The sequence below is a fragment of the Capricornis sumatraensis genome, chromosome 7, assembly GCF_032405125.1.
Source record: "Capricornis sumatraensis isolate serow.1 chromosome 7, serow.2, whole genome shotgun sequence".
NCBI lineage: Eukaryota > Metazoa > Chordata > Mammalia > Artiodactyla > Bovidae > Capricornis > Capricornis sumatraensis.
The window spans coordinates 88,783,574-88,805,183 of NC_091075.1; the positions used below are offsets into that span (position 1 = coordinate 88,783,574).

The 21,610-nt window shown below is 37.9% G+C and overlaps 1 protein-coding gene across 2 annotated transcripts in view; it reads left to right on the plus strand.

Moving 5' to 3' along the window:
- The window catches only part of MOB1B (MOB kinase activator 1B), a 55,900-nt gene that overhangs the window by 27,121 nt on the left and 7,169 nt on the right, over positions 1–21,610 (plus strand). The window contains exons 1-3 of one of the 2 annotated variants that reach the window (XM_068975325.1): positions 3,784–3,797; positions 9,718–9,884; positions 18,406–18,499. In XM_068975325.1, the coding sequence (XP_068831426.1) occupies positions 3,784–3,797; positions 9,718–9,884; positions 18,406–18,499 (275 nt within the window). Of the gene's footprint in view, positions 1–3,783; positions 3,798–9,717; positions 9,885–18,405; positions 18,500–21,610 lie in introns of those variants that run through there. The other variant, XM_068975324.1, reaches the window with a different exon arrangement.

Consider the following 21,610-nt stretch of genomic DNA (forward strand, 5'->3'; position numbering starts at 1 on the left):
GTGAACCACGAACTCCCTGATGTTCAAGCTGGTTTTAGAAAAGGCAGAGGAACCAGAGATCAAATTGCCAACATCCGCTGGATCATGGAAAAAGCAAGAGAGTTCCAGAAAAACGTCTATTTCTGCTTTATTGACTATGCCAAAGCCTTTGACTGTGTGGATCACAATAAACTGTGGAAAATTCTGAAAAAGATGGAAATACCAGACCACCTAACCTGCCTCTTGAGAAATCTGTATGCAGGTCAGGAAGCAACAGTTAGAACTGGACATGGAACAACAGACTGGTTCCAAATAAGAAAAGGAGTACGTCAAGGCTGTATATTGTCTCCCTGCTTATTTAACTTCTATGCAGAGTACATCATGAGAAACGCTGGGTTGGAAGAAACACAAGCTTGGATCAAGATTGCTGGGAGAAATATCAATAACCTCAGATATGCAGATGACACCACCCTTATGGCAGAAAGTGAAGAGGAGCTAAAAAGCCTCTTGATGAAAGTGAAAGAGGAGAGCGAAAAAGTTGGCCTAAAGCTCAACATTCAGAAAACTAAGATCATGGCATCTGGTCCCATCACTTCATGGGAAATAGATGGGGAAACAGTGGAAATGGTGTCAGACTTTATTTTTTTGGGCTCCAAAATCACTGCAGATGGTGACTGCAGCCATGAAATTAAAAGATGCTTACTCCTTGGAAGAAAAGTTATGACCAACCTAGATAGCATATTCAAAAGCAGAGACATTACTTTGCTGACTAAGGTCCATCTAGCCAAGGCTATGGTTTTTCCTGTGGTCATGTATGGATGTGAGAGTTGGACTGTGAGGAAGGCTGAGCGCCGAAAAATTGATGCTTTTGAACTGTGGTGCTGGAGAAGACTCTTGAGAGTCCCTTGGACTGCAAGGAGATCCAACCAGTCCATTCTGAAGGAGATCAACCCTGAGATTTCTTTGGAAGGAATGATGCTAAAGCTGAAGCTCCAGTCCTTTGGCCACCTCATGCAAAGAGTTGACTCATTGGAAAAAACTCTGATGCTGGGAGGGATTGGGAGCAGGAGGAGAAGGGGACGACAGAGAATGAGATGGCTGGATGACATCACGGACTCGATGGACAGGGAGGCTGGCGTGCTGTGATTCATGGGGTCGCAAAGAGTCGGACACGACTGAGCGACTGAACTGAACTGAACTGAACTTCTGAAAAAGTCACCTTTGTGCAAACACCTAGTTTGTCCTGTAAGCCTGGAATGCTCTTCCCTCTTTGCTATCTGTCACATGGCTGATCCCTTCTTCGTGTCTTTCTGGCCTCATGGAGGCCTGCTCTAACCACCTAATCTAGTAAAGTGCCTTGTCATATCGCATTATTTGTCACTTCATTCTCTTATTTTCACCGTAGCACTTAGCACCAACCAGTACTGTATCGTTAGTTTTTGTGTGTGTGTGTGTGCCTCCTCTCCCTACCATGAGAATAGAGATTCTCTTGTTCAGTGCTGTGTCCCAGGGTTAGCACAGTGCTACTTAGAATATAGTAGGTGGGTGGTCAGAATATTCTAGTTGGATGAAGGAATGCAAGAGTGAAATAAATGGAAGAAACTGACATTGAGGTGGTGAGGAACATTATTCTGAGGCTACTTAGTTTTTTAATACTAAAGATTTTTCTTTAAACATCAAAAAATTATGCTAAAATTAACACAGTATAAAATTCATCTTTTAAAGTGTTCAGTGGATTTAGTATGTTCACAAAATTTTACAACCATCACAGCTGTAGGAGATAAAGATAAGTATCATGTCGTATTGGGTAGTGGATAAAAGAATGGACTTTGACTATCTAAATCCTAGGCTTAAATTTTGGTTCCTTACTTTACCAATTTTAAAAGCTTGAGCAAATTAAGTACTTTAAGCCTCAGTTTTGTTACTCATAAAATAAAGTATAGCATACCTACCCCCTGAGACATCTGTATGCAGGTCAAGAAACAGCAGTTAGAACCATACATGGAACAACAGACTGGTTCCAAATAAGAAAAGGAGTACGTCAAGGCTGTATATTGTCTCCCTGCTTATTTAACTTACATGCAGAGTACATCATACAAAATGCTGGGCTGGATGAAGCACAAGCTGGAATCAAGATTGCCAGGAAAAATATCAGTAACCTCAGATATGCAAATGATAGCACCCTTATGGCAGAAAGTGAAGAGGAACTGAAGAGCCTCTTGATGAAAGTGAAAGAGGAGAGTGAAAAAGCTGGTTTAAAACTCAGCATTCATAAAACGAAGATCATGGCATCCAGTCTCATCACTTCATGGCAAATAGATGGGGAAACAGTGGAAACTTTATTTTCTTGGACTCCAAAATCTCTGCAGATGGTGACTGCAGCCATGAAATTACAAGACACTTGCTCCTTGGAAGAAAAGCTGTGACTAACCTAGACAGCATATTCAAAAGCAGAGACATTACTTTACTGACAAAGGTCTGTCCAAAGCTGTGGTTTTTTCAATAGTCATGTATGGATGTGAGAGTTGGAAAAAGAAAGCTGAGTGCCGAAGAATTGATGCTTTTGAACTATGGTGTTGGAGACGGCCCTTAGAGTCCCTTGAACTGCAAGGATATCAAACCAGTCCATCCTAAAGGAAATCAGTCCTGAATGTTCATTGGAAGGTCTAATGCTGAAGCTCCAATACTTTGGCCACCTGATGTGAAGAACTGACTCATTAAGAAAGACCTTGATGCTGGGAAAGATTGAAGGCATGAGGAAAAAGGGACAACAGAGGTTGAGATGGTTGGATGGCATCACCAACTCGATAGGCATGAGTTGGAGCAAGCTCCAGGAGTTGGTGATGGACAGGGAGGCCTGGCATGCTTCATTCTATGGGGTTGCAAAGAGTTGGACACGACTGAGCAACTGAACTGAACTGAACTGATAGACATCATAGAGTTACAAAGATTAAATGAGATATTGTATGTAAAATACTTAAAGAGTACAAGGTCTGCAGTAAATGTTAGTTAATATTAATCATCATCATTACTATTGTAATCCAGGAGTTTCCAGTCTGAAGTGGACTGAAAAGTGTTTATCAAGTCCCTGATCTCTAGTGTTGGACTTAAACCTATAGAAGGAGCTACTGATGTGAATGACAGGTTGGTACCAATTGTGGATCAAAGAGAGCTAATACCAATGGAATTCTTACTACAGGGTTCAATAGTAAGGTAGGTATCATTATTACAAACTGAGGCTTGGTAATGTAAAATGACTTGAAGATAATGGACTGTTGGTTTCTTTTAACTTTTTATTTTGTATTGGAGTTACAGGTGATTAACAAGTTGCGGTAGTTGCAGGTTGACAGCAAAGGAACTCAGTTATACATACACATGTATCCGTTCTCCCCCATACTCCTCTGGCATCCAGTCTGCCACATAACATTGAGCAGAGTTCTTTGTTCTATACAATAGGTCCTTGTTGATCATCTGTTTTGAATATAGCCTTATATACATGTCAGTCCCAAACTTTAACTATCCCTTACTCCCAGCCTTCCTCCTGACAACCATAAGTTCATTCTTTAAGTCTGTTTTGTAAATAAATTCATTTGTATCATTTCTTTTTAGATTCTGCATTTAAAAGGATGTCATATGCTATTTCTCCTCTGTCTGACTTTACTCAGTATGACAATCTCTAGGTCCACTCCCGTTACTGCAGATGGCTTTGTTTCATTCTTTTTAGTGGCCAAGTAATATTCTATTGTATATATGCACCACATTTTCTTTATCCATTTCTCTGTTGATGGGCATTAAGTTGCTTGCATGTCTTGGCTATTGTACGTAGTGCCGCAGTGAAGTGAACATCCATGCATTTATCCTTTCGGACCATGTTTTTCTCCAAGAATGGGATTGCAGGGTCATATGATAGCTCTATTATTAGTTTTTTAAGGAGCCTCCATACTCTTCTTCCTAGTGGCTGTACCAGTTTATGTTCCAAACAGTGTAGGAGGGTTCCCTTCTCTCCACACCCTCTCCAGCATTTATTATTTATGGATTTTATGATGATAGTTGTTTTCACTGGTGTAAGATGATATTTCATTGTAGTTTTGATTTGCATTTCTTTAATAATTAGCAGTGTTGAGCATCTTTCATGTGCCTCTTGGCCATTTGTATGTCCTTTATGGAGAAATGTTTGTTTAGGTCTTATGCCCATTTTTTGATTAGGTTGTTTGTTTGGATGATGTTAAGCCTCATTAGCTGCTTGCAGGTTTTGGAGACTAATCTGTTGTTGGTCACTTCATTTGCAAATATTTTCTCCCAATCTATGAGTTGTCTTTTTGTTGAATCCCACTTCTGCCATTTAATTAGCTAGGTGATCAGAGTAAGTCACTTAACTTTGAAGATATGGAGTTATTGACACAAATAAGTTGATGTAATTTTGTTTCTAATTTTGAATATATTGACGTGTTTTTCACTGTCTAAATTATATACAGATATATATTCTTCTAACCCTTCCTAGTGGAGTTTCCCCAGTGGCTCCAATGGTAAAGAAGCTGCCTGCAATGCAGGAGACCGTGATTTGGTACTTGGATAGGGGAAGATACCCTGGAGAAGGGAATGGCTATCCAGTTCAGTTCTTGCCTGGGAAATCCTATGGACATAGGAGCCTGGAGGGCTACAAAGAGTTGCAAAGAGTCACAGAGTCAGACACCACTGAGTGACTAACACTTTTACTTTTCAGTCCTTCCTAGTACCCCTGTTTTGAATTCTCTGTAAAAACCTCCTCCCCATTTCCTTCAGCCTTAAGATTCTCCAACCCAATTTAGAAAATATCAATTTTGTTGATAGTTGGATTGAACAGTAAATAGTTAAAATTGAGGGTAATGATGGGTGTAACTGTGTTGAGATGGTAACAAATGGTTTATGAGAATAAATGTAGATGTCACAATGGGGACCAGTCTGTTCTTTAGGGTCTTAAAGAGGAAGTACACAGTGCTTTTGAAATTTACTATAAGTAGATCAAATGACTAATTATAAGGGATTTGTGGTCAGAGTTTTCCCTTAAGGCTCAGTTATTTACTTGTCAAGCCATTCTGTCTTCCTCTATAAATTGATTGACCTTCAAATATGAGTAAAAGGACTGGGATAAACAAACCTGACTGCTGGGTATTTATTTTAAAAGAAAAGACCTCAGGGTAATGCTATGACTTTTAAATCACATTTATGTTCTAATCAGAAAGCTCTAAGTTGTCATATAGTTATGATGTCCTGTTGGGAGCTATACAAGAGAAACTAGCTGAATTCTTGTCCTCTAAGACCAAAAATGTATACAGCTACTCTCATACATTGTTAATGAGTTTTAAAAGAATCCAACTTATTTTGGGGGAAAAAATAGACCTTATGTAAACATTAAAAATGTATATGCCCTTTAGCAGGGCAATTTTACTTCTAAGAATTTATCTTTTATAATATGAGGAGGCTTACTGCAGCATTGTTTAAAGTGATAAATGACCGGAAACAACCTCAATGTTTATCAGTAGGTGACTGGTTGAAAATATTATCTACCTATATAAGGAAATATTCAGTCTTTAAAAATAAAGTAGATCTACTTTAAAGTACAACAATCTTCTGGACATATTAAAGTGGAAAACATTCTTTAGTACACTGTAGTACGTAGCAGGTGTATAAAACAAGCACAAGCATTTTTATGCTTGTATAGACAGACTCTGAAAGGGTGGGGGGGGTACATACTTTCTGTTATTGAAAATGTTTTTTAATATTTGCATCAAATATCTTAACATGCCATGTGAGATACTGGGTTAGCTGAAAAGTTCGTTTGGGTTTTTTCGTAGACCTTATATATTTGGTCCCATTAGTGTAAGAGGTTGCACTCATTAGTATGAGAGCTTGCACTCACTGATGAGGAATTTTGTGTACATGTTTTGGTACTTGTGCTTTTAAACTTGAGTACTCTTCAGTTGGTCTTTTGACATGGGAATAAGGAGCAGTACTGATCACCCCTTCCAGAGTAAAGTGCATCCTGATTGAAGTTTCAGGTAGCAGTCGAAAAAGTTGAATATAATTTTAAAAAAGAACATTTAAAAAATCAGAATACTGAGATGATTAATTATTTTGCCTGAATAAAGCAGAAGGATCACAAAGAAGGAGGATTCACTGGAGGACTTCAAAACATTTTGGAAGTATGACTGTGCATGGATATGAGGAACTGAGAAGGCAGAGAACTCAGGGAACTGAAAGCATTTTGTAAACATCATCCCATCTCTAAATTATACCCTTCTGTAAAAAGTTATTTTCCAGAGGTTCAAAAAAGCAAAATAAATCGAAGCCCAGATGATAATTTATAGTTTCCTAAGTAACATAAGAGGAAAACAGCAAAATGAGGACTGGCACCTTGTTTTCTTTTTTTTTTTTTTTTAATTTTATTTTTTATTTTTTTTTTAATTTTAAAATCTTTAATTCTTACATGTGTTCCCAAACATGAAACCCCCTCCCACCTCCCTCCCCATAACATCTCTGTGGGTGATCCCCATGCACCAGCCCCAAGCATGCTGTATCCTGCGTCAGACATAGACTGGCGGTTCAATTCTTACATGATAGTATACATGATAGAATGCCATTCTCCCAAATCATCCCGCCCTCTCCCTCTCTCTCTGAGTCCAAAAGTCCGTTATACACAGCTGTGTCTTTTTTCCTGTCTTGCATACAGGGTCATCATTGCCATCTTTCTAAATTCCATATATATGTGTTAGTATACTGTATTGGTGTTTTTCTTTCTGGCTTACTTCACTCTGTATAATCGGCTCCAGTTTCATCCATCTCATCAGAACTGATTCAAATGAATTCTTTTTAACGGCTGAGTAATACTCCATTGTGTACATGTACCACAGCTTTCTTATCCATTCATCTGTTGATGGACATCTAGGTTGTTTCCATGTCCTGGCTATTATAAACAGTGCTGCGATGAACATTGGGGTACATGTGTCTCTTTCAATTCTGGTTTCCTCGGTGTGTATACCCATCAGTGGGATTGCTGGGTCATAAGGTAGTTCTATTTGCAATTTTTTAAGGAATCTCCACACTGTTCTCCATAGTGGCTGTACTAGTTTGCATTCCCACCAACAGTGTAGGAGGGTTCCCTTTTCTCCACACCCTCTCCAGCATTTATTACTTGCAGATTTTTGGATCGCAGCCATTCTGACTGGTGTGAAGTGGTACCTCATTGTGGTTTTGATTTGCATTTCTCTGATAATGAGTGATGTAGAGCATCTTTTCATGTGTTTGTTAGCCATCCGTATGTCTTCTTTGGAGAAATGTCTATTTAGTTCTTTGGCCCATTTTTTGATTGGGTCGTTTATTTTTCTGGAATTGAGCTGCATAAGTTGCTTGTATATTTTTGAGATTAGTTGTTTGTCAGTTGCTTCATTTGCTATTATTTTCTCCCATTCAGAAGGCTGTCTTTTCACCTTGCGTATATTTTCCTTTGTTGTGCAGAAGCTTTTAATTTTAATTAGATCCCATTTGTTTATTTTTGCTTTTATTTCCAGAATTCTGGGAGGTGGATCATAGAGGATCCTGCTGTGATTTATGTCTGAGAGTGTTTTGCCTATATTCTCCTCTAGGAGTTTTATAGTTTCTGGTCTTACATTTAGATCTTTAATCCATTTTGAGTTTATTTTTGTGTGCGGTGTTAGAAAGTGATCTAGTTTCATTCTTTTACAAGTGGTTGACCAGTTTTCCCAGCACCACTTGTTAAAGAGATTGTCTTTACTCCATTGTATATTCTTGCCTCCTTTGTCAAAGATAAGGTGTCCATATGTGTGTGGATTTATCTCTGGGCTTTCTATTTTGTTCCATTGATCTATATGTCTGTCTTTGTGGCACCTTGTTTTCTTGATTTCCTGTCTATCCCCACCATTATTCTGAGATCACTTGAACCTTGATATAGGAAAAGCACCAAAAAAAAAAAAAACAAACCAAAACAATTTTTTAAAAATTCTATTTGTAACTTAATGTGTAAGAGCATTTGTTTCCAAAGTAAAAATTTCCCCATCCAGTCTTAGGAAATTAGAGTGGGAGTAGGGGTTGAGTCCAGCTTTGGACATTGGACTACCGTTTCATGTTTCACTGTGAGTCATTCTGGTTCAGGAAAAGGAAGGATACTAACATTTGCACAGCATTTTACGGTTTTAAGAGCTTTTTTTTCTCATTTTGCAGCTCTTGCATGATACAGGTAAGGGTAATGTTTTAGTATTGTTGTTAGGCTTTCACTATTAAAGAAAAAATAGGCTCAAGGAAGTTGGGTAATTTGCCTTAAATAACATAGCTGATTAGTGACAGAACTGACCTTCATAAAACCAAACTCAGATTTTTTTTCTTTTTACCCAAGTGTAAGGTCTTTGAGGAGAATGTGTTTAGTTTTGTGGAAGACCAATTCTGAATGGGTCATCAATCAAGAAAACATTTGGAAGCCTAACACATAAAGGGACAGTGGTTCAATAAATAGATATTTGTGGGGACCCTCCTGGGTGCAGGCACAGCTGATGTGCTTGTTGTTCTCATGTTCTCTGCCAGCCCTTTTCAGAGCAGCTTTGTTACATCATCAGTTGCGGCACCAGTCTGATCAGTGGGCTAATTAAAGGGAGAGTGCTTAAATACATGGTCTAAAAACATACACCAGATTGGCGTTAGGAGAGCTATTTTTGTACTTAATCATACAAAAATTAGTAAAAATGTCTTTTGTCAAAAGATTTATTGGTCAAGTTTATTTTTCACACTAAATTTTGATAAAGGAGAAGGAGGAGGGGGAGGAGGAGGAAAATGAAATAAGCCTCAAGTTTGGTAGGCATGATAATCTTTTCTACGTTTTCATATTTCAGAGATGGTGGGAGAGAATTTGACTTTTAATACGTTATCTGATTAAACTGAAGAAGAGTTTCCATACTCTAATGTGGGTCCAGAGCCTTACTATGTCTAATATTTGACTTTGGAGTTTACTCTGAAATACACTGGGAAGCCACTGAATGTGGTTTTAAGCAGAGGAGTAACATCACCTGATTAGTGTTTGTAAAGAGATTCTTGACTGTTGAGTAGAGACTGAAGTGACTTAGCACGTGCACGTGTGCACACACACACACCCCCACACCTGGCAGGGAGACAGACAGAAAGACATACACACCACACCCCTGACACGGAGAGGGGTCAGTGTTAAGAGTAGAGCCTGGGCTGGGAAGATCCTCTGGAGGGGGGACATGGCAACCCATTCCAGTATTCTTCCCTGGAGAATGCCCATGGACGGAGGAGCCTGGTGGGCTATAGTGCCTCTTGTACAAAGGAAATTATTTATCTTAGAATGAGAAACTTAGAATCGGGGTAAAAAAGAATACAATGACTAAAGATTATCACAGACTCCTTTTTATTTTTATATATTACAACCTATAATCCTGAATCAGTAATTTATTGTTGGATTTGTTAGCTGGATTAGTTATAGCTAAAAATTCATTTTTCTCCTTTATAGTTACAGTAGAGAATATAGAGAAGGTTTGTAGGAGTTTGGGGTATCAAACAGTAGTTACAGCAATGATATTTCCAAGATTTAACGTAGCCAGTACAATTTCAAGCTATATATTGGTGGACTTTGGGGATCACTTCTATGTTATTTTATCCAGTAGTATAGTATGGTAGACTCTGTGGAAGGTCAAGCCTTAAACGCTTTTTTTTTTTCTTTGCTATTCATAGTGGGAGTCGCTCATCTAAAACGTTTAAACCAAAGAAGAACATTCCAGAGGGTTCTCACCAGTATGAGCTCTTAAAGCATGCAGAGGCCACTCTTGGCAGTGGCAACCTCCGGATGGCTGTCATGCTTCCTGAGGGGGAAGATCTAAATGAGTGGGTTGCAGTGAACAGTAAGTAGCCTTTCTGTTTCTCAGTGGACTCTCAATTAGGTTAGTAGACTCATTGTAGGTGAGTGTTGGGTGCTGTGTTTTCTAGCATTTAGTTAGCAACCTAATACCACAATATAATGGTACCTCAATCCACTTTAACCTTTATGATACTTTATTTCTGAATATGGAATTACATGAAATTGTCTTCTGTTATCATGTAATACAAAGCGTAGGTTTACCATCTTCTTGAAAAAAATAATAATACAGCAGTTGATGTCTGTAGGACACTAGGTTTCTGGCACTCTGCTATTCTTTCTACATGAATTATTTTTATTTATTTTATTGAAGTTTAATTGATTTATAATATTGTTTTCACATGTATAATATAGTGGTTCAGTATTTTTATAGATTATACTACATCTAAAGTTATTGCAGTATAATGGCTATATTTCCCTGCGCTGTACAGTATACCCTTGTAGCTTACTTATTTGATACTTGCTGGTTTGTACCTCTTAATCCCCTGTCTCTGTCTGGCCCTTCTTCCTTTTCCTCTCCCTACTGATAACCAATAGTGCTCTATATCTGTGAGTCTGTTTCTGTTTTGTTATATTCATTCATTTTATTTTTTAGATACTACATTTAAGTGATATCATATAGAATTTATTTTTCTGTGTTTGACTTAACTTCACTAAGCAAAATACCTTCCAGGTCCATCCATGTTGTTGTAAATGGTAAATTTCATTCTTTCTTATGGCTCAGTAATGTACCATTGTATGTGTGTATGTATGTGAGGGAGATATATATATACGTATATATATAAATACACACACCATTATCCATTTATTTGTTGATGAATGTTTTAGGTTGCTTCTGTATCTTGACTATTAACTTCCATATGCTGCTTTGACATTGGGGTGCATGTATCTTTTCAAATTATTGTTTTTATTTTCTTCTACATGGATTACTTTATTTCATCTTTACAACCTCATGATGTAGGTATTATTATTATCCGAGTATATTGATAAGAAATCTGAGACAGAAAATTGTAGTAATTAAGCTAGGTTATATAGCTAGTAGTGGTAGAGGCTGGGCTCAAATATAGTTATAAAATTTCAGAGACTGGTTTGACCACTATGCTACTCAAATTGCCTCTTTGAGTAGCATACTCAGTTATTTGTCTTAATTATTATTTTTTTTAATTCAATAGTGATGTTATGAAATTAGTGAAATATATTTATGATATATTCTTAACCTCTAGAAAGAAAAAAATATAAGTAAAAGGTAAATATATTCCTGGGAGTTAAGAAGAGAAAGTGGGGAAATAAAAGTGGTACTTCTAGTATTCAAAGTTTATCAGCCTTGGTGAGAAAATTAATAAAGTTTTATAATTGGAGGAAATTTGTATGACTATAGTAGAAATAAAATTAAATTTAATTGAAAATATATACTAAATGTCTAGGCTTTGATTAAGGAAAAGCAGAACCATATTTTTATTATAATATTTGATGGTATTTTATTGTGGTTTGAAACATATCATGGGATTTATAAATTGAGCTGCCCCCCACTGATGTCTTAAAACCTCACTGTGGCAGCAGTTCCTTAAGAGCAGTATTTATTATACTACAGTTATCCTCCTGACCCCAGAGAGTTTATTTACTGAAGAGATAAAAGTAATTTGTTTGCTTTATTGTTGAAACTCATCTAACTTATTAGATAGTTCTGTGATACTTTAAGGACAATATTCAGAATAAATTTCCAACATACGTGCATTTTTTTCTTTTGATACTTTTTTGTGCTATTTTTTGTACCATTTGAGAGCTCATTTTCTAATTTGAAAAACCTGAGGAAGTAGGTAGCTAATGGGAACTTGTGGTGTAGCACCGGAGCTCAGCTTGATGATCTGTGATGACTGTAGATGTTGGGACGGGGGAGTGGGAGGGATGTCCAAGAAGGAGGGGATATACGTATACATATAGCTGGAATCACTTCATTGTACAGCAGAAACTAACACAGCAGTGTAACACAGAACTTCCGTCCTACATGAGATTCTGACTTTTAAGTATAAAAGCAGATCATTGTTATCTGTCTGTATTCTGCCTCCATAACCAGAACTGTCTGTACTATTGAAATGTCTAGAACGTCAGGAACTTCTAAAATTTTACAGACATTTTGCAGTTATAGCCAGAGGAAAATTACTTTGAACTGACATGTTAGAACGTCCCCATAGAACATGGAATTCTGCTTTTAAAATATAGCAATTGACTGAAATCTTGGATTACAGTTTTTTCTTATATGTATATCTTTCCAAATGACACTTGATAAAGTGAATACGATTTGAGACTAAACAGATAATTTCCATTCACTGACAGTGATTAAGTAAACATTTCAGGTACATAAAAGGCTGAAGGGAATTTGTTGATAAGATTGATATGTTAATGGCCTTTTGGCTTCAGTTTAAGGAGTTCATGATCTGAGCCACAGTCAGCTCCCGGTCTTGTTTTTGTTGACTGTATAGACCTTCTCCATCTTTGGCTGCAAAGAATATAATCAGTCTGATTTTGGTGTTGACCATCTGGTGATATCCATGTGTAGAGTCTTCTCTTGTGTTGTTGGAAGAGGGTGTTTGCTATGACCGTGCATTTTCTTGGCAAAACTCTATTAGTCTTTGCCCTGCTTCATTCCGCATTCCAAGGCCAAATTTGCCTGTTACTCCAGGTGTTTCTTGACTTCCTACTTTTGCATTCCAGTCCCCTATAATGAAAAGGACATCTTTTTTGGGTGTTACTTCTAAAAGATCTTGTAGGTCTTCATAAAACCGTTCAACTTCAGTTTCTTCAGTGTTACTGGTTGGGGCATAGACTTGGATAACTGTGATATTGAATGGTTTGCCTTGGAGACGAACAGAGATCATTCTGTCGTATTTGAGATTGCATCCAAGTACTGCATTTTGGACTCTTGTTGACCATGATGGCTACTCCATTTCTTCTGAGGGATTCCTTATTGCCAAATTCAAACTTAAATTGAAGAAAGTAGGGAAAACCGCTAGACCATTCAGGTATGACCTCAATCAAATCCCTTATGATTATACAGTGGAAGTGAGAAATAGATTTAAGCGTCCAGATCTGATAGATAGAGTGCCTGATGAACTATGGAATGAGGTTCTTGACACTGTACAGGAGACAGGGATCAAGACCATCACCATGGAAAAGAAATGTAAAAAAGCAAAATGGCTGTCTGGGGAGGCCTTACAAATAGCTGTGAAAAGAAGAGAGGTGAAAAGCAAAGGAGAAAAGGAAAGATATAAGCATCTGAATGCAGAGTTCCAAAGAATAGCAGGAAGAGATAAAAAGCCTTCTTCAGCGATCAATGCAAAGAAATAGAGGAAAACAACAGAATGGGAAAGACTAGAGATCTCTTCAAGAAAATTAGAGATACCAAGGGAATATTTCATGCAAAGATGGGCTCGATAAAGGACAGAAATGGTTTGGACTTAACAGAAGCAGAAGATATTAAGAAGAGGTGGCAAGAATACACAGAAGAACTGTACAAAAAAGATTTTCACGACCCAGATAATCATGATGATGTGATCACTAATCTAGAGCCAGACATCTTGGAATGTGAAGTCAAGTGGGCTTTAGAAAGCATCACTATGAATGAAGCTGGTGGAGGTGATAGAATTCCAGTGGGGCTGTTTCAAATCCTGAAAGATGATGCTGTGAAAGTGCTGCACGCAATAGGCCAACAAATTTGGAAAACTCAGCAGTGGCCACAGGACTGGAAAAGGTCAGTTTTCATTCCAGTTCCAAAGAAAGGCAATGCCAAAGAATGCTCAAACTACCACACAGTTGCACTCATCTCACATGCTAGTAAAGTAATGCTCAAAATTCTCCAAGCCAGGCTTCAGCAATACGTGAACCGTGAACTCCCTGATGTTCAGGCTGGTTTTAGAAAAGGCAGAGGAACCAGAGATCAAATTGCCAACATCCACTGGATCATGGAAAAAGCAAGAGAGTTCCAGAAAAACGTCTATTTCTGCTTTATTGACTATGCCAAAGCCTTTGACTGTGTGGATCACACTAAACTGTGGAAAATTCTGAAAGAGATGGAAATACCAGACCACCTGACCTGCCTCTTGAGAAATCTGTATGCACGTCAGGAAGCAACAGTTAGAACTGGACATGGAACAACAGACTGGTTCCAAATAGGAAAAGGAGTACTTCAAGGCTGTATATTGTCATCATGTTTATTTAACTTCTATGCAGAGTACATCATGAGAAACACTGGGTTGGAAGAAACACAAGTTTGGATCAAGATTGCTGGGAGAAATATCAATAACCTCAGATATGCAGATGACACCACCCTTATGGCAGAAAGTGAAGAGGAGCTAAAAAGCCTCTTGATGAAAGTGAAAGAGGAGAGTGAAAAAGTTGGCTTAAAGCTCGACATTCAGAAAACAAAGATCATGGCATCTGGCCGCATCACTTCATGGGAAATAGATGGGGAAACAGTAGAAACAGTGTCAGACTTTATTTTTTTGGGTTCCAAAATCACTGCAGATGGTGACTGCAGCCATGAAATTAAAAGATGCTTACTCCTTGGAAGAAAAGTTATGACCAATCCAGATAGTATATTCAAAAGCAGAGACATTACTTTGCTGACCAAGGTCCGTCTAGCCAAGGCTATGATTTTTCTTGTGGTCATGTATGGATGTGAGAGTTGGACTGTGAAGAAGGCTGATCACCGAAGAATTGATGCGTTTGAACTGTGTTGTTGGAGAAGACTCTTGAGAGTCCCTTGGACTGCAAGGAGATCCAACCAATCCATTCTGAAGGAGATCAACCCTGAGATTTCTTTGGAAGGAATGATGCTGAAGCTGAAGCTCCAGTCCTATGGTCACCTCATGCAAAGATTTGACTCATTGGAAAAGACTCTGATGCTGGGAGAGATTGGGGGCAGGAGGAGAAGGGGATGACCGAGGATGAGATGGCTGGATGGCATCACGGACTTGATGGACGTGAGTCTGAGTGAACTCCGGGAGATGGTGATGGACAGGGAGGCCTGGCGTGCTGCGATTCATGGGGTCGCAAAGAGTCAGACACGACTGAGCGACTGAACTGAATTGAACTGGCTTCAGTTTTACTTGCCAGATGAAGATAAATGTCGAAGATGGGACATTTTGCAAATTCAATAGCTAATCTCATAGCCAGAAACCAGAGGCTGTTTTAGAACGTTCCGCTGCTAGAAAGAGTGTTAGCTTAAAGAAGATAGAAATTTCAGAGTTTTGGAAAAAGCAGATGGTTAGCTTATAATTAATATTTGTTGCATAGAATCTTGAGGCCATGTCTTTGTGGAAGAAAACTAACAATGACTAAATGTCTCCTTTATGATAGACAAGTATTTTCTTTTCTTTTTTTTTTTTTTAGCACTCTGAGATAAACCAAATTTTCGAGGTAGGAAACAGAGATCCAGGGAGATTAAGTAACAACTGTTAAGTATAGAGTTGGGATTCAAAGCCACAGGTTACCGTTTGTTCACATGGAGGACAACTCAGTTAAAAATGGGCCAGAGAACTAAATAGACATTTTCCCAAAGAAAACATACAGATGGCTAATAAGCACATGAAAAGATGCTCAGCATCACTAATTATCCGAGAAATACAAATAAAATAAGTACTTGGGTGCAGTCTCATAAACGATAGAATGATCTCTGTTCGTTTCCAAGGCAAACCATTCAATATCACAGTAATCCAAGTCTATGACCCAACCAAGAATGCTGAAGAAACTGAAGTTGAACAGTTCTGTGAAGATCTACATGACCTTCTAGAACTAACACCCAAAAAAGATATCCTTTTCATTATAGGGGATTGGAATAGAAAAGTAGGAAATCAAGAGATATATGGAGTAACAGGCAAGTTTGGCCTTGGAATACAAAATGAAGCAGGGCAAAGGCTAACAGAGTTTTGCCAAGAGAACACACTGGTCATAGCAAACACCCTCTTCCAACAACACAAGAGACTACTCTACCCATGGACATCACCAGATGGCCAGTACCAGAATCAGATTGATTATATTCTTTGCAGCCAAAGATGGAGAAGCTCTACAGTCAGCAAAAACAAGACTGGGAGCTGACTGTGGCTCAGATCATGAACTCCTTATTGCCAAATTCAGACTTAAATTGAAGAAAGTAGGGAAAACCACTGGACCATTCAGGTATGACCTAAATCAAATTCCGTATGAGTATACAGTGGAAGTGACAAATAGATTCAAGGGTGTAGATCTGATAGAGAGTGCCTGATGAACTGTGGATGGAGGTTCCTGATATTGTATAGGAGGTAGTGATCAAAACCTCCCGAAGAAAAAGAAATGCACAAAGGCAAAATGGTTGTCTGAGGAGCCTTACAAATAACTGAGAAAAGAAGAGGAGCGAAAGGCAAAGGAGAAAAAGAAAAATATATCCATCTGAATGTAGAGTTCCAAAGACTCCTAAGGAGAGATGAGAAAGCCTTCCTAAGTGATCGATGCAAATAAATAGAGGAAAACGATAGAATAGGAAAGACTAGAGATCTCTTCAAAAAATTAGAGATACCAAGGGAACATTTCATGCAAAGATGGGCACAGTAAAGGACAGAATCGATCTGGATCTAACAGAAACATATTAAGAAGAGGTGGCAAGAATACACAGAAGAACTATGCAAAAAAGATCTTGATGACCCAGATAACCATGATGGTGTGATCACTCACCTAGAGCCAGACATCCTGGAGTGTGAAGTCAAATGGGCCTTAGGAAGCATCACAGTGAACAAAGCTAGTGGAAGTGATGGAATTCCAGCTGAACTATTTCAAATCCTAAGAGATAATGCTGTTAAAGTGCTACACTCAATATGCCAGCAAATTTGGAAAAGTCAGCAGTGCCCACAGGACTAGAAAAGGTCAGTTTTCAATGCAATCTCAGTCTCTTTGATCATAGAAGAAGCTAGAGAATTCCAGAAAAACATCTGCTTCCCTGACTGTGCTAAAACCTTTGACTCTGTGGATCACAGCAAACTGTGGAAAATTCTTTAAAAAAAAAAAAATTCTTAAAGAGATGGAAATACTGGACCACCTTACCTGCCTTCTGAGAAATCTGTATATATGTCAAGAAGCAACAGTTTGAGTTGGACATGGAACAATGGACTGGTTCCAAATTGGGAAAGGAGTATATCAAGGCTGTGTATTGTCACCCTGCTTATTTAACTTATATGCAGAGTACATCATGTGAAATGCCGGACTGGATAAAGCACAAGCTAGAATCAAGATTGCCAAGAGAAATATCAATAACATCAGATATGCAGATGACATCACCCTTATGGCAGAAAGCAAAGAGGAACTAAAGACCCTCTTGATGAAAGTGAAAGAGGAGAGTGGACAAGCTGGCTTAGAACTCAACATTCAGAAAACTAGGATCATGGCATGCGGTCCCATCACTTCATGGAAAATAGATGGGGAAAGAATGGAAACAGTGAGAGATTTTATTTTCTTGGACTCCAAAATCACTGCAGATGGTGACTGCAGCTACGAAATTAAGACACTTGCTCCTTGAAAGAAAAGCTATGACCAAGCTAGATAGTATATTAAGAAGCGGAGACATTACTTTGCGACAGAGGTCCATCTAGTCAAAGCTATGGTTTTTCCAGTAGTCGTGCATGGATGTGAGAGTTGGACCATCAAGAAAGCTGAGCACTGAAGAACTGATGCTTTTGAACTGTGGTGTTGGAGAAGACTCTTGAGAGTCCTTTGGACTGCAAGGAGATCAAACCAGTCTATCCTAAAGGAAATAAGTCCTGAATATTCATTGGAAGGACTGATGCTGAAGCTAAAGCTCCAATACTTTGACCACCTGAAAGGAAGAACTGACTTATAAGAAAAGACCCTGATGGTTTAAACGATTGAAGGCAGGAGGAGATGGGAACAACAGAGGATGAGATGGTTGGATGGCATCACCGACTCAATGGGCATGAGTTTGAGCAAGCTCCAGGAGTTGGTGATGGACAGAGAAGGCTGGCATGCTGCAGTCCATGGGGTCACGAAGGGTCAAACACAACTGAGTGACTGAACTGTACTGAACTAAGTGAAAAGTCGTATTTTATTCTTTTCCATAGAGATAGCCAAGAGACTCAGAAACTCTTACTCTTAGTGATCTATGGAACTTCTTTACATATACTGAATACAGGATTTTTATTGATTATATGTGTTGCAAATAATTTTTCCCACTCTGTGCTTGCCTTGTGTAAAATTTATTATTTTTAATTGAAGGGTAATTATAATATTGTGTTGCTTTCTGCCATACATCAATATGGTGTGCTTGCCTTTTTATTCTCTTAAGGGAGTCACTTAACCAGAAGCTCCTAAATTCAATGAGTTAAGTATTGTTTCTTGTATACTTATTATCTGTTCTCTGTTGAGGAAAGAATATGGTTAGAGCTCATACTTTGCTGAAATAAAAGATTCTCTTTGAGTAAAATTAAAATTTAACTCTTTACCTATAAATGATATTTGCTTTGTAGCTGTAGATTTCTTCAATCAGATCAACATGCTCTATGGAACAATCACAGATTTTTGTACAGAAGAAAGTTGTCCAGTGATGTCAGCTGGCCCAAAGTAAGATATGATTTATGATCAGTTCTCAATTTTACTGTATCATACAGTTCTTAGATAAGAAAATTTCTGACCTTACAATTTCTATATTTACCATCTCCTTCAGTGATTCACCAATGACTAGTATTTTGAGTAGAGAGTTCCTTAACCTAAGCTTTATGGTCCTCCCTATTGTATTGTCCTCCATCCTTCCTTTTTTCTGCTTGCTTCTGCTTCTCTATCCAAACTAGATTATTAAAAATGCTTCCATTACATTTTAAAAAATAAAAGTAATTGTTGATATACAATGTTATGTTAGTTTCAGGTGTAATGCATAATGATTTGACATTTCCATACACTATGAAATGATCGTCATGTTTAAGTCTAGTAGTCATCTGTTCCCATACAAAGTTATTACAGTGTCATTGACCATACTCCTTATGATCTGACTTATAACTGGAGGTTTGTATCTTTAAATAAATATACATATATACACATACCACATATTCTTTATTTATTCATCTGTTGATAGACACTTAAGTTACTTTCATATTTTAGATATTGAAAATAATGTTGCAATGAAAAATAGTTTGCATATATCTTTTCAAATTAGTGTTTGTATTTTCTTTGCATAAATACCCAGAAATGAAATTGCCAGCTCTTATGGCAGTTCTGTTTTTAATATTGTGAAGATACTCTGAAGCACCTCTATATATTTTTCCACAGTGGCTGCACCCATTCACAGTTCCATCAACAGTGCATAAAAATTTCCTTTTTGTTACATGCTTGCCGATACTTACTATTTGCTGTCTTTTTGATAATAGCCATTTAAACAGATGTAAAACAGTATCTCATTATGGTTTTAGTTTGCATTTCCCTCATGATCGTTGAAATTGAGCATCTTTTAATGTGTCTATTGGCCATCTGTATGTCTTTGTAAAAATGTCTGTTCAGGTCCTCTGTCCGTCTTTTAATTGGGTTGTTTACTTTTTTTTGATGTTGAGTTATATGAGTTCTTTGGTAGGATTCACCTGTGAAACTATTTGGTCTTTCACTTTTGTTTATTGGGAGGTTTTTTGTTTGTTTGTGTTTTAAAATTACTGATTCAGTTTCACTACTGGTAATCCATCTGTTCATATTTCCTATTTTTTCAGATTCAGTTTTGGGAGATTGTATGTTTTTCTAGGAGTTTATCACTTTCCTCTAAGTTATCCATTTGATTGGCTGTAATTTTTTGTAGTAATCTCTTAATGATCATTGTTTTTAACTTCTTTCATTTCTGATTTTATTTCTTTGGGTTTATCAATTTTGTTTATTTTTTCAGAGAGCCAGCTCTCAGTTTCATTGATCTTTTCTATTTTTTTCTTAGTTTCTTTCTTATTTAATTATGCTCTGTTCCTCATGATTTCTTTCTTTCCACTAACTTTGGGTTTTATTTGTTCCATTTTCCCAGGTAATTAAAGTTTAGATTGTTTATTTGAGATTTTTAAAATTTCCTGAGGTAGGCTTGTATTACTATAAAATTCCCTCTTAGAACTGCTTTTGCTGCTTTCCATATATTTTGGATCACTGTGTGTTTGTTTTCATTTGTCTCTAGGTATTTTTTTATTTCCTCTTTGATTTCTTCAGTGACCCACTGGTTTTTGGGTACCGTGTTGTTTAGACTCCACCTGTTAATACTTTTTGCAGTTTTTTTCTTGGAGTGGTTTCTCTGTTATTATTTATTATTGTTGTTAACCAAGAAATGAATATTTGGGAATTTACAGTTTAAAAGTTCATACCATGACAGAAATAAATTTCAGACAACTATCTGTCAAAGGTGAGATTTAGAAAAATCATTGGGGACCAAATAGAGTTAGAAGATGAAGTCATCTTAAGTATAGTGAAAGTGAAAGTTGCTCAGTTGTGTCTGACTCTTTGTGACCCCATGGATTATACAGTCCATGGAATTCTCCAGGCCAGAACCCTTCTCCAGAGGATCTTCCCAACCCAGGGGTTGAACCCAGGTCTCCTGCATTGCAGGTAGATCCTTTACCAGCTGAGCCACAAGGGAAGCCCAAGAATACTGGAGTGGGTGGCCTATCCTTTCTCCAGCTGATTTTCCCGACCCAGGAATTAAACCAGGGTCTCTTGCATTGCAGGCTGATTCTTACCAACTGAGCTTTCAGGGACTCCCCATCTTAAGCATAAACTTTTCAAAAGAAAAATATTCAGGGGATCATAGTTATAAACTCTAGAAGTATAAGCAATATACAGTTTTGTTTTTCAGGAAGCTTTAGGGCATTGAAAATTAGTTTTTTTTTTATAAAGCTTCAGGATATTGAAAATGATTTTTGGTGTACTGTGTCTACTTTTGACTTTCGCATTTAAAAATGAATATAGGGGACTTCCCTGGTGGTCCAGTGGCTAAGATTCCAAGCTCCCAACATAGGGGGTGCAGGTTCTGTTCCTGGTCAAAGCACTAGATCCCACATGCCACAACTAAATCCTGTATACTGCAACTAAGACTCAGTGCAGCCAAATAAATAAATAAAATACAAATTTTAAAAAATGAATATGGAACACATGGGAAGCATTAACAGAATGAAAAACATGATTATAAGAGAAATGCAAAAACATTAAGGATTCATAACATAAGGGAGGTGAAGGTGAAGGTGAAGTCGCTCAGTCGTGTCCGACTCTTTGCGACCCCGTGGACTGTAGCCTACCAGGCTCCTCCGTCCAGGGGATTCTCCAGGCAAGAATACTGGAGTGGGTTGCCATTTCCTTCTCCAGGGGATCTTCCCAACCCAGGGATCGAACCCAGGTCTCCCACATTGGAGGCAGACGCTTTAACCTCTGAGCCACCAGGGAAGCCAACATAAGGGAGAAAACGTAGGTAAATTCCTATGTTTTTTAAGCAAAGACTAAGCTGTTGCTGTTGTTTAGTCACTCAGTCTTGTCTGACTCTTTATGTCCCCACGGACTGTAACTCGCCAGGCTTCTCTGTCCGTGGAATTTCCCAGGCAAGAATACTGGAGTGGGTTGCCACTTCCTTCTCCAGGAAGACTAAGTAATGATGGTTTAAAGTCCGACCATTCATATTCTCTATCTCCAGAGAGAATCAAACAAGAAGAAGCTTAAGTCACACTTGAG